General features: G+C 38.2%; 1 protein-coding gene across 8 annotated transcripts in view; it reads left to right on the plus strand.

Annotated features, from left to right (window-relative positions):
* CNOT4 (CCR4-NOT transcription complex subunit 4) overlaps window positions 1–12,756 on the plus strand; it is a 77,445-nt gene that overhangs the window by 42,710 nt on the left and 21,979 nt on the right. For 2 of the 8 annotated variants that reach the window (XM_030462756.1, XM_030462775.1), the window contains exons 4-8: window positions 1,451–1,537; window positions 2,068–2,169; window positions 2,967–3,092; window positions 7,322–7,446; window positions 11,112–11,267. In XM_030462756.1, the coding sequence (XP_030318616.1) occupies window positions 1,451–1,537; window positions 2,068–2,169; window positions 2,967–3,092; window positions 7,322–7,446; window positions 11,112–11,267 (596 nt within the window). Of the gene's footprint in view, window positions 1–1,450; window positions 1,538–2,067; window positions 2,170–2,966; window positions 3,093–7,321; window positions 7,456–11,111; window positions 11,268–12,756 lie in introns of all 8 variants that reach the window. The other 6 variants (XM_030462749.1, XM_030462771.1, XM_030462769.1 and 3 more) reach the window with 3 other exon arrangements.

Raw genomic sequence — 12,756 nt, forward strand, 5'->3', positions numbered from 1 at the left:
TTTGTGGCTGCCCCATTCCTGTCAGTGTTCAAGTCCAGGTTGGATGGGACTTGGAGCAACCTGGTCTAATGGGAGGTGCCACTGCCCATGGATGAGAGATTTGAACTAGATAATTTTTAAGGTCTCTTCCAATCTAAACAGTACTATAATTCTGTCATCTAGCTTCAGTCTGAGTAGTCGGTACTTCTGTACTTCCTTCCATCATGGAGGTAGGAAAAGAAGGGCTTTTGGTACCAAATGTGTCAGATATATTTCCAGTGTAATTGGCATACAGGTAATAATTATTTAGAGTTCCTGGTATGCACAGGATCCATAAATGATACATTAATACTGACTGATGCAGGAAGGGGCAAGACAGGAGTAATTTTTTTGTTTTGTTTGTTGTTGTTTGGTTTTTCTTTCCCTCCTTTCCCCTCCTTTCCCCTCCTTCCCCTCCTTCCTTTCCCCTCCTTTCCCCTCCTTTCCCCTCCTTTCCCCTCCTTTCCCTCCTTTCCCTCTTTCCCCTCCTTTCCCCTCCTTTCCCCTCCTTTCCCCTCCTTTCCCCTCCTTTCCCCTCCTTTCCCCTCCTTTCCCCTCCTTTCCCCTCCTTTCCCTCCTTTCCCCTCCTTTCCCCTCCTTTCCCCTCCTTTCCCCTCCTTTCCCCTCCTTTCCCCTCCTTTCCCCTCCTTTCCCCTCCTTTCCCCTCCTTTCCCCTCCTTTCCCCTCCTTTCCCCTCCTTTCCCCTCCTTTCCCCTCCTTTCCCCTCCTTTCCCCTCCTTTCCCCTCCTTTCCCCTCCTTTCCCCTCCTTTCCCCTCCTTTCCCCTCCTTTCCCCTCCTTTCCCCTCCTTTCCCCTCCTTTCCCCTCCTTTCCCCTCCTTTCCCCTCCTTTCCCCTCCTTTCCCCTCCTTTCCCCTCCTTTCCCCTCCTTTCCCCTCCTTTCCCCTCCTTTCCCCTCCTTTCCCCTCCTTTCCCCTCCTTTCCCCTCCCTCAAAAGTGGTGTTGTCTCCATGTGCTTAGTCAGCTATTCTGAAAACTGGAGGCTCTTGAGCTAATTGGTTTACTCTGTTTGGAGTGGGAGAAATGACTCAGGATTCAACAAGTTTAGGATGGTTATTTATTTTAAAACTGGAATAAATCTGTGTTTTTCCTCAAGTTATAAAGTAGATACATACAGGATTATTTCATGTGGATTTCATGCCTGGGTAGCATTTGGGTAGTCTGAATTCTGAAAAGAAATTTGAAAAATGCAATGAAATATGGAATATCCTTCATTTAAGTTCTTTACTGCAGTGGCAATATATTGTGTATTGCAAGTAAGCGTGTTTTATGTTGGAAAAATTCTCCATGCTTGTTGCAGAAGAGACCTGTATTTATTAATTAAATGCTTTAGTTGCACTGTTAAGACAGAAGAATAAGTACATGTATGTCCTGTATGACTTAACTTTCCACTATATCACTCTTTTCCTGTAGGTTTTGAAACGACCAGAATATTTTGGGAAGTTTGGTAAAATACATAAAGTTGTCATTAATAACAGCACATCATATGCAGGCTCACAGGTAAGTCAGAAGCCCTTGTGATATATATCTTTTAGTTCCTTTAGAGAAATACATGTGTGAAAAGTAATTCTGGGACTCCCTATTTATGATTAGGTAATAGGTTAAAGTAGAAAGGGGAAAAAAACCCAACTGTTTTGTAAAATCAAATTTCAGTTAAGTAACTGAGGCATTGTCCAACTGGACTTCCAAGTTGGATGCAAGATGCAATGTAGAAAGATTAACAACTTGGAGTTGGTATGAACACCTTCAGAGAAGTAGTAATATGGCATTTATTCACTAATGTGCATTTCAGGTATAAAATACCTTGAAGCATTTTCAGAACTTTCAAGCAACATTTTTATGCATTTCTTTTTCCCTATTCTTTGTATGTCACAGTTAAATTTTTATGAATTCTACCATTTTTGTCTGTTTTTCTGTTTCAAACATCTAGTCAGGAATACAGCAGTTTATGAAAGATGCTAAAAAGCAACTTAATGTTCTAGATCTGCCTCAGGACAGGAAAAAAATAAATGGTGTGTTTTTCTTTCTAGGGCCCAAGTGCCAGTGCATATGTAACCTACATCCGTTCAGAAGATGCTCTCAGAGCCATACAGTGTGTCAATAATGTGGTGGTAGATGGCAGAACACTTAAGGTAGTAATAAATTTTAAGTTCTTATGTATGAGTTCTAGCAGATAATACCAGTGCATAGTTTTGTGACATTTTACTTTTATCTTTGTGTCGTTGAACAAAAATACCTACTTTATTGGCTTTTGACCTGTTTTCCTAGCATTAACCACAATATGGGAGTTCAGGGAGCTTCCAGTAGCCAATGTTTTTAGGGGGTTAGCAGGTAACTTCTTGAAACAGAAGCTTGAGACAAAGATAGTGCTTGACCTCCCACTTTCCACAGGGGCTTTTTTGCTCTAAAGCTTGATCACTGTGGAAACCTGATTATTTGTTTTTACAGAGCATTTCTGTAGTCCAAATGCCACACCTCTCAAATTCCCTGGGAAAAGCAAGTTTTTGCCTTTTCTTATCTGTGTCAATGGGTACTCAGGCTGGCTTGGCCACTTGTTGGCTGTAGAAAATCATCTAGTTAATATTAATTTCTTGACTCTGTTACAAAACATTAACCAATTTCATGCAATACAAATTCTTAACTACTTATTTGGTTTCTTATGATTATGAATGCAAATATTTACCGAGACTTTTAGTTCAATGTTTATTTAGATTGAAAATAGAAATACATCCTAATTTTTTAATCCTTGAGTATATAGATTTTCTTACAAATGGGCTTCCTAGTCCATATGCTTCAAAAATGCATTATAATGGAACTCCAAATCTTAGGAAGAAATTTTTTTTGCAAATACTGCTTTTCTTTCACTATAAGAGGTGTTCTTAACTTCCAGTAGTTAAGTAATGGTGTTTTGTTTTTTTTTTTTCTTCAGGCATCATTAGGTACAACAAAATATTGCAGTTATTTTCTAAAAAATATGCAGTGTCCAAAACCAGACTGCATGTATCTACATGAGCTGGGAGATGAAGCAGCCAGTTTCACAAAAGAGGAAATGCAGGTAAGCATCATGAATGGGAAACCTGTGAATTGTGGCCTGTATTTTATTATAATGTTGTAATGTAGCCTTTTGTTGAGTGTTATGATACAGATGAATTTTAAAATCCAAAAGGTGATTTACCAGTTGGGTATTGGAAGTGAACAATTAGTTACTTTTTCATTGCATGCTGCTTTTAAAGACTGATAGGTCCACTGAGTTTTCATGAGTCAAAAAAATGGAGATAAACTCTAAGGCATGGATTTGAATAACCTTGACTTAGCTACTCGCCCTCTGTTCATACCTGTGCAAGGTAATACATGTTATTTTAAAAGTTTTCTTGAAGGCTTTGTGTGTATGGCCAGTTATCATGGCTTAACTATTGTACTGTAATTTGACCATGCTATCTAAATTTTGGCATCCCTTTTAGCCTGTGAAGGGTATAGAAACCATTTGGAAATAGAACATTGAGGGTAGCTGGAATAAGGCATAAATACTGATGGAGGGATTATTTTTTTAGTATCTCAACATCAAAATGCTCATTATCTAGTGTAGGGAATCAAGTAAGTGATTGGTTTTACTTCTCAGAAGTGATGCATTCTGAGGTCATTTGAGTCTGGGTCTGTCCCTCTACATGAGCTATGGTAAAGCTTTTAATCTTAAGTATGTCAGCCTTGCATCCCTGCTACAATTTTTGCATGTGGTCTGTCTACAAAAGCAGGTGGTTCCCCCTCCCGCAGTGCTAGCACAAATATTGTACAATGAGATTTTATTTCACGTGTTAGGGTGCTGTAAGCCAAGAGTATAAGGAAAACTGTCATAGAATCACAAAACATTAGGGATTGGAAAGGACTTCTGGAGATCATGTAGTTCTGCTCCCCTGTCAGAGCAGGTTGCACAGAATAGCTTCCACGTGGGTTTTGAATGTCTCCAGAGATAAAGACTCTACTGCCTCTCTTGGGTAGCCTGTTTCAGTGCTCTGCTACCTTCAAGGTAAAGAAGTTCCTCCCTTCCTGTGTTCAAGTTGGTGCCTGTTATCTCTTGTCCTCCCACTGGGCACTACAGAGAAAAGTCTGACTCCATCCTCCAGACACCCACTCTGTAAGCATTTATAAGCATTGGTAAGATCCCCCCCAAGTCTTACCTTCTTCAGACTAAAAAGACCCAATTCCCTCGGTCTTTGATCATAAGTGATGTTCTAGTCCCCTAATCATCTTCATAGCCCTTTACTTTACCCGCTACAGTTCCCTGTCCTTTTTGAACCAGGAAGGCCAGAACTGTACCCAAGTGTTCAAGTCCTCCAGGTGTGGCCTCTGCAGGGCAGAGTAGAGGGGGAGGGCAGCTTCCCTCAGCCTCTTCCCACACTCCTCTTGATGCACCCCAGGGTGCTGTTGGTCTTCTTGGCCACAGTGGCACATTGCTATTGCTGGTTCATGGTCCTCCTGTTGTCTGCCAACACTCCCAGGTCTTCTTCCACAGAGCTGCTTTCCATGGGGTTATTTCTGTCTAGATGCAGTACCCTACTTACATTTATTTCTATTAAACATTTTTGTCCACAAATTAAGTTATTTCTGAGGATTTCTGCTACGTCTTTATGAATTTAAAAATTGCCCTGCTATTTCAGATGAACAGTCCCTGTAGTATATATTTTGTTGCTGGAAATGGCAATGGGAGTTAAAATTCAAGGAGAGCTTGCAAACCAGGCCACCTTCCCCCTGTTCATGTCTCTCTATTTCTCCCACCACCTAGATCTGTTATGTTACACAAACTTGAGGGTAAGTTCCTGTCTGAGCTTTTTAGTTTTTGTTTTCATTTATAGAGCTGTTGTCAGCCATTAGTTTGAATCCATTTCGGACTTGCTGGTACTGTCTTTTGTGGCAGCAAGCCCCAGAAGTTCTTTTGTAATGTGCTTTCTTTTGCCTGTGTTAAACTGACCTCCAGTTAGTTTTGTCAGCTGACCCCTAATCTCAGCACTAGTACCCTTTAAAAGCAAAACCCTTATTCGCCTTATCCGTTGCCTTTCTGATACAGTAAAACTTGAACTTGTTTCTCTCAGCCTTCTCTCCAAATTACACAATTTCTGGACTTTTAGACTTATATAGCAGTTCTTCCCTTTCTGTGATAATTTCTGTTGCCCTTGTCTGTACCTTCTGTGTCCTCCTTGAGATGCAGGTGTCAGACACATTATACAAGTGAAGTTTAACATAGCAGTCCTCAGTGTTTTTTGTGTGGTGCCTGGAGGTTTTTTTGGTGATGTGGGTTTTTTTGGGGGTTTTTTTGCTTTTTATAAGTACCCATCCTAATGATTCCCAGGAAAATTTTTCTAATTTGGTTGCTCTTGTATAATCAAGCAACAATTTCAGATATCTGCTGGCAGTTATCTTGGTATCTGAGCTGTAACAGATCAGTGGAGTATTAGTAATGTTATTTTTCCCTTGGTGTGTGTTACCTGACATGACTCTGGTGAAGTTTATTTTCCATCTGTTTGCCAAGTTTTCTTCTTTTAGAGTTTCTCATTATTAGCATGATTTACTACCTAAAGAGCTTTTTATTTTCAGCACAGAACTTGCTCCTTACTTTCTTATGCATGCTGATGGTGTTGCACTGATGTTGGTAATCAGTCCTCATTGCTTGCTTCTGCACCCTAAAAGAGTAGGTTTTAACCTTTGCCTTTCTGTGTTGGAACCAGCTTCAAGCCACATGAGAACTTGTCCTCTATCCCAGAGCAACTTCATAAATAATTCTGTTGTGAAAACATATCAGAGGCTTTTTTGAAAATGTTGTGGATCCTCTTTATGCTTATTGATGCTGTCATAAAATTGTCATATTAGCAAAGTAGGATCCCTCTTTACAGAAGGTGTGCAGATTATCAGCAGACTATTGCTTTAATTTCTTCATTCTTTTCTCTTGTATTTTTTTTAAGATAGACTTTCTAGTCTTAGAGGGATGGAGGTTGAACTTAAAAGTCTGTAGATTACCTGATCCCTTTGCAGAAGGCAATGGGAATCTCAGTCCTCTGGCCTATTTGCCAGTTAAAATTGATAGACCACATACCTTGGCCAGGAATTCAGTTTCTCATGCAAGTTCCTTCAAGTCTTGAGTGGATTATACATGACTTACAAAGAATCTTCCTTTCCTCTTCCTTGTTAGATTCCTTAAACTTTCTCCTCTGTTTTGCATCTCTTTCTTGGAAATCATTGGAAATCACATATTGAAAACTGCATTGTGCTTTCAGTGCACCATTGTGCTTTCTGGGTTAGTGCAAATAAATTTACAGGTCCATTTGACACAATTCAGTGTTCATTGTCACAGGTGTTGATTTTCTATTTTAAAAAGAAATTAAATTGTCAGTGGATGAATTCAAGTTCTAGGTTCAATAATTATTAATAGAACTAAACCTTGTGACAAACTGAAAGGAACTGGTAGAACACCAGGAAGTCTCTGAAAGTGAAGCTGGGAATTTAGGGAAGGTAAATGGATGGAGGTTCTAATTTTAGCCCCCAGAATGCTTTTTATAAAAAAAAGATAAATTACTGCAACCTCCTGTTTAGGATTTTAATGCTGTTTATTACATTTATGGTGTGCCTAGCCTCTCCCTTCGCTTACTGGATTCAATATTCTGGCATTGGGTTGGGCCTCCTCAATCTCTCAAATCAAGAAATTGTTCTCAGTTAATTCAGTTAGTTAGGAGTAGTTCTGTTTTTCAGTAAGTAATGATTTATCAGTTATTGCTGATGCTCAGAATATACACCTTGTCACATGATAGCTAACACACAGCCTACCCCAGCTGTTTTTGTTAAGCAGATGTCAAATTACTACTATTTTTGAGCTTTCGGTTTCAAACAGACTCTTTGCTTTCCCCCATTGACTGAAAAGCTTACTATGGTTTGTATCAAATGCAGGCTGCTTTGGAGATCTAGCTGTTTGTGATTTAGAAGGTATATTGAGAAGCTCTTGATTAGAATTGACGAGCAAGTTCTAATAAGGTTGTAACAACTTCTGTGTGTGCAGTCTCAAAAAGAATTACCAGTCATCCATCCAAATGATTTCTAGGTCAGCTTTATTTCTTTAGATGGCATCTGTGCTGAGGTTGAGAAGCTCTGTTTTGAGTCTGGGTCAGAAGTGACCTGTTGTTAAAGCTCAGTTACTAAGCTTTGGCAGGTACATATGTACATTATATAGAAAAACTATTTTTTGAACTATAAAAATATATATTACACTATTATTTACTCATTGTGCATTTCTTTCATTAGGCGGGTAAGCACCAGGAATATGAACAGAAACTACTGCAAGAATTATACAAACTAAATCCTAACTTCCTCCAATTATCTACGGGTACAGTTGACAAGAACAAGAACAAAGTGACAGCACTGCAGAGGTATGATGCGTAAGTACTGATTCTAGACTGCCTGCACATGCTTGATTTCTGTTTTTCTCGAAGAAAACTTTCTTTTTCTTACTGGATTCCCCAAGTTGTCTGCTCTTTTTAGTGGCTGTTATATGATAAACTGTGATAGCACTTCTCTTCGTGCAGATGTATGTGTGACTTTGTCCTAATACAAAGTGAATGTGAGTCTTACAGCAGAAAAACATTTTTTACTAAGTGTGCATTTGGATCACTAGGCCAGAGCAAGTTATTGTTATTCTGAAATTACATTCTGTATTTGCATAAATGCATAATAGTTATTAAAGACCAGGAGTCGGCTTTCTTGGGATAGTCTCACGATGAACGCTGTCTATACTCTTACAACTGAGACACCTTATAGTCTTGATTTGTGGTTTTCAGTGTGTTTTTTACATAATGATTTATAGTGCAGTTCTTACGTTAGGTGTACAGACCTTGGAGATTGAAAGTAAAATTGTGTGAATAACGATTCACAAGATATGCATAAAAGATTTTGTGCTTCCATCTGGTCAAGTTATAATTTTTTCAGTATGTTGCAGTTTCAGATATCTCTTGTTACTGCTTGTTAAAGTAGTAGTTTGTTGAAGTAGTTTGTTCAGTAAGTTATGAAACCTTCTGTCCATAGGTGTACATACTCATACAAAGATAAATGAAAGCCTAAGGTCAACAGTCCTTACGTGAATTATCCACTCAAATGTCATATTTAAGATAAAGAAATAAAAACTGTTAACAATTTCCTCTACTCCTTTCTGTAGGTTCATGAGACAGGCAAAGTGGAATGTAAATGATAGATTACACTTCATACACACCTTGGCTTTTTAAACAGGGTTTGCATTGGGTGCCAGTTGAGCCACTACTGAATTTCTTGGACAGTAATTTGCCGCTGGTAATATCACTGCACAACCTTTTTGAGCAAGAAAGTGGGTGTTAAATTTAAAACATTGCTCATAGAGCTTGAATAAGCAGAATTTTATTCTGAACTAATATTCCAGCTGGTGTATTGGCATTATTTTCTATTAACCTCTGGGGGAAGTGTCATATGCTCTTTGCCTGCAGGTGGCCAGGGCCTCCAGCTGTGCCAATTCTTGTTTCTTGGGCACTGGTTCAATATTGACTTGAAAGGTAGAGTGCAGTGAGTAAAGCAAATACACCACTTCCTACATTGAACATAAAATAATCAATATCCCAAAGTCTTAAATTTGAAATCTAATTATATCCCAGCAAAACAAATGAAACCAGTGAGGAAAGAATGCTTTATCTGGAACTGCAGCAAACTTTGAAGGCTTCAAAAGGCATTTATGAATTGGAGCTTGGGCAGTCTGTGGTGCTAACATTTTGACACCTATGGAAAAAATAGCATGTGAGTCTAAAGACAACAAGTGTTCTGGAATTCTTATGTGAGCTGATCATCATCTTCACAACAGTCTGTTGCTAATGGCTGGGCACCACCTTTTTTGGGTTGCAAATTCATTTCTTCTTGCAGCTGAGATTTTTAAGTGTTTCTTCAAGTCTTGTCTCATCAGTATAAACTGTAGCTTGTGAGCTGGTGAATTCATGTTGCTTTCCTTCACAGCTTTCTACACAAATGGGTTCTTGTTTTCATTGATACAATATTAATATTTCTGACAGTTTGTCAGACCCTCTGACAGTTTTGTGGTGGTTCTTGTGTGTCTGGGGTGAAGGATTTCTGTTTCATTCTGGAATCGATCAGAAGTTTAGTTCTAAATAGTAAATATTTTATTATAAATATCCACTAGTAGAAAACAGTTTCTTAAACCAAGCATAAATGCTTTTTCACAGTTGTTTGAATTTGAAAGATCCTACCCGAGACCTTTTTTTTTTTGCTGCTGAATGCAAATTGAAATCCCCACCATGGTGCATGGGTGTGGCCACCTCTTGGTATGTTACTTGCTAGCCATGGTGAGTGACTGCATTCTCTTACAGTTAGAGGTATACTCCATATTTAAAAAATTTTTTTCCCTGCTGTTATTTTCCTAAAGAACTGAAATGAAAGCTTCCTTATGTTGCAAGTGGACATAAGTGTTTAAGTACTTGCTGGTCTTTTAGAAGCGTGCAGCTTTGAACTTAAGCAAAACAAAACCCACATACACAAAAACCCACCCCAAAACATAAATTTCTTTCACTTTACTTTTCTTCTTGGGTGCAAAACTGACTTTTAAGTATGACATTTTAAATTTAGGCTTTGTATAGGGATGGCTTTGTGCAGCAGCAGGCATAAATTTTGATATTTAAAAAAAAATCTGTTAATGGATTGAAAGTCTTGTTGTACCTAGATTGCAGTTTAAATGACTGCCATTGCACTGATGATGTGTATTCATCCCTTGATGTTCAGTATCTGATCAAATTGATATCTCAAACTTATGTCAAATGTGTACAAAGCAAAGATCAGATCTGTAAATCGGGTCAAGGCTGTCATCTGTGCATGTACTATAAGGGTGTATGAGGAAAGTTGGAAATAAAATAGCAACTCGTAAAATAGTGAGATTTGCAGGTAGCTAGCAAGACCAATTTGTTCTGAATAGGAATATAAAACACTTGTATTGCTAGAAGCAGCTATAGGTATTTCCAGGTTCTGACTGTGAACTTACTAAACCAACCTAGAGATAGAGTAAATGTTGGACTTTGTAATAAGAATGTACTAATGAAGGCAAGGCATCAGAAACAATATATATATTTAAAAAATAAATTTTAATCTTCTTCCTTATGAAGACAGCACTTGAACAGTATAAACAGTATCTTAACTGGAGCAAATGAAAAGCTAAAGTAAATGTAAAGAACTGGAGAATACAAAGGCAAATCTGTCATAGTATGTGTGTAAGGTTAGGGGATGACACTGTATTTGAATGCATTCAGTTATAGATGATATTCCAGCTCATTTTTAGTTTGTAGGAAATATATCTATTTCCAGCCAAAACTTGGGCTTTGAGTCTTCTCCTTCTTTCAAATCTAGTGTATACTCTGAAATTAAATTTAATCTTACTTCATAAAAGAGAGGTTAATTATGGCCTTAAACTAGAAATGAAGGGAACAATAACTTGAATGAACAGTGTGTTGACCTGACTGGTCTCAGAGTCTGTTAGAAAAATTGTGAACTCTGGTGTAGGTGTGAAACACAAACTTCATCTGTTGGGACCAGGCTTGATAGGGTCTGGAATATAAAAACATTAAAAAATATATATTATTGTGTTCATGATTTATGGAACTTACAAATACTTATGGGATAAAGCAAATGATTCTAAATGAGGTGTGTTTAGGTCTGGATACTTGAAGCTGTCAGTGGATTTTGTTTCTTTATTTTTTTCGTTTCCCCCAAATGGACAAATTTGGACTTCAGCTTTAGCAGAGCAGCTATTCAGTGAAGAAGGCAAAATTCCCCCCCGTTCTCTCTCCCCTCCCTACCCTACTAATTCTTTTTTTAAGCCATCACCATTTAAAATCTGAGAAATAGTATCCAGATAAATCTGTTCTTATGGATTGTCTGGCGCAAGGATTCATTTCCCCAGTGCTTACTATTTTTAAAAACACTTTCTTCTTAACTTGAACTCTTTTTTTTTTTTTTCTTTTTCCTTTTTTTTTTTTTCTTTTTTTTTTTATTTTGTACTCTTGCCTTTTTCCAGACCCAACAGTAATAACAAAGATGCCTGGCCATCATTACAGAGTTCAAGTAAATCAGCCAACGGTTTAACAGTGGAACACAGGAAAACGCCTCCTATATTAGAAAATGGCACAGACCCAGAACACATGACTCCAGATGGTGCAGACTCAGATTTCGGGTAATTGTGCTGCCTTTTATACTTCAGATAGCTTGCTTTCTCTCTCACTGATTGGTGTGGAGGGAATGATTCTCCAGACTCTCTCTCTCTGGTTGGAGAGCTGGATTCAAACCCTGATCAGGTCAAAAAAAAGCTGGAGTTAGCCTAGCCAAGCCAGGCTGATTGGCAAATTGTGCAGGGGAACCTTAAATTGAAGTTAGTAAGTGATGGTACAGGTAAGGGCTGAGGGAAACTGAATGACCAGGGTTTCAACAGCTTATACAGCTGTATGGTGCCAGCCAAATCTGAGCTCTTCATTTCTATACAGACACTTCCACAGAAGTAACACACTAGTTGCTATACATCAGGAGGCTTGTTACTTAGAAAAACATTCAACAGAATGTTAGGACTGAATATCTGTCACCTCTTCATGTCCCAGAAACATAGCTGCAGAGGTAAGAGTACCTAGATGATCACTCAGTAACAAGAGGCTGACAGATCCAGCTAGGCTTTCATGTGCAGAGGATGTAATTCATCTACTTACAATAACTTCTTTATTGGTAACAAACACCTCTTTTTCCTCTTTTGGTGCCCTCTTTGAACAGAACTGGTGTCCTTTACCATTATAAGCATCACTTGCAGTTCCGACGATAGTCTGTAGTCATGCTGGTTTGCTTATTATGGATCCCCCTTAGGTAATATGTTGGGCTCATTCACAGGTTGGATGGAAAAATACCAAGATGAACCCTAATATTTCAAGAAGTGATGTTGCTGATTAGGTAGCTGATCTTTGTTTTGAGTCAATAGTGAACCTATGCATTAACATAATGAGTGCTGTTGAAAGAGGTACCTTTTTGTTAGGTTTCATAGCAGTCTTGCTGATGTATGATCAGAGATCCTATGGTTGCATCTTTGTAGTAACATGCAGCTTCCTTCTTATCTTTTCTGAAAATAGTGTACTAAATGTAGGTAAAAACACTGAAGCCAAAGGACAATGAATCTTGTTAATTCCTGAGGGCTGGAAGCCTGTCTTCCAATTAAAGGCTCCTTAGGCAGGTTCAAGTATAATAAACATTTTCAGCTCTTAGACTGTCATTAAAAGTTGTCTTACACATAGCTTTTTAAACTGCAGCATTTTGACTTTGTCAGCAGCTTTGGGAAAAGAATTTGGCTGGAATAGCAGCTCTACAATTAGCATGATTGTGTAGTGAAAAGTCTACAGCAAACTTTTGTGCTATAGATATTCAGAAATTACTAACCTAAGGCAGTTTGTTCCATGTGAAAGAATTTTATTCATACTATTTTACCACCAAGTAGAAGAAATCTTAAGTGGAGCACTGTTTGATTACAAGTATATTCCTCTGATTTTTCTTTTATGGTCATAAACAGTTCAGCTTCAGTTATCTTTTTAAGATACTAACGCAGTGTTCTTTTGCACAAAAATTGTTTTTATTGACAGATTACTCTTATGCAGTTTCTTTAGAGCGGAGAAAAATTCATTCTTCTGGGT

This window comes from Calypte anna, chromosome 1 (genome assembly GCF_003957555.1).
Source record: "Calypte anna isolate BGI_N300 chromosome 1, bCalAnn1_v1.p, whole genome shotgun sequence".
NCBI classification, from domain to species: Eukaryota; Metazoa; Chordata; class Aves; order Apodiformes; family Trochilidae; genus Calypte; species Calypte anna.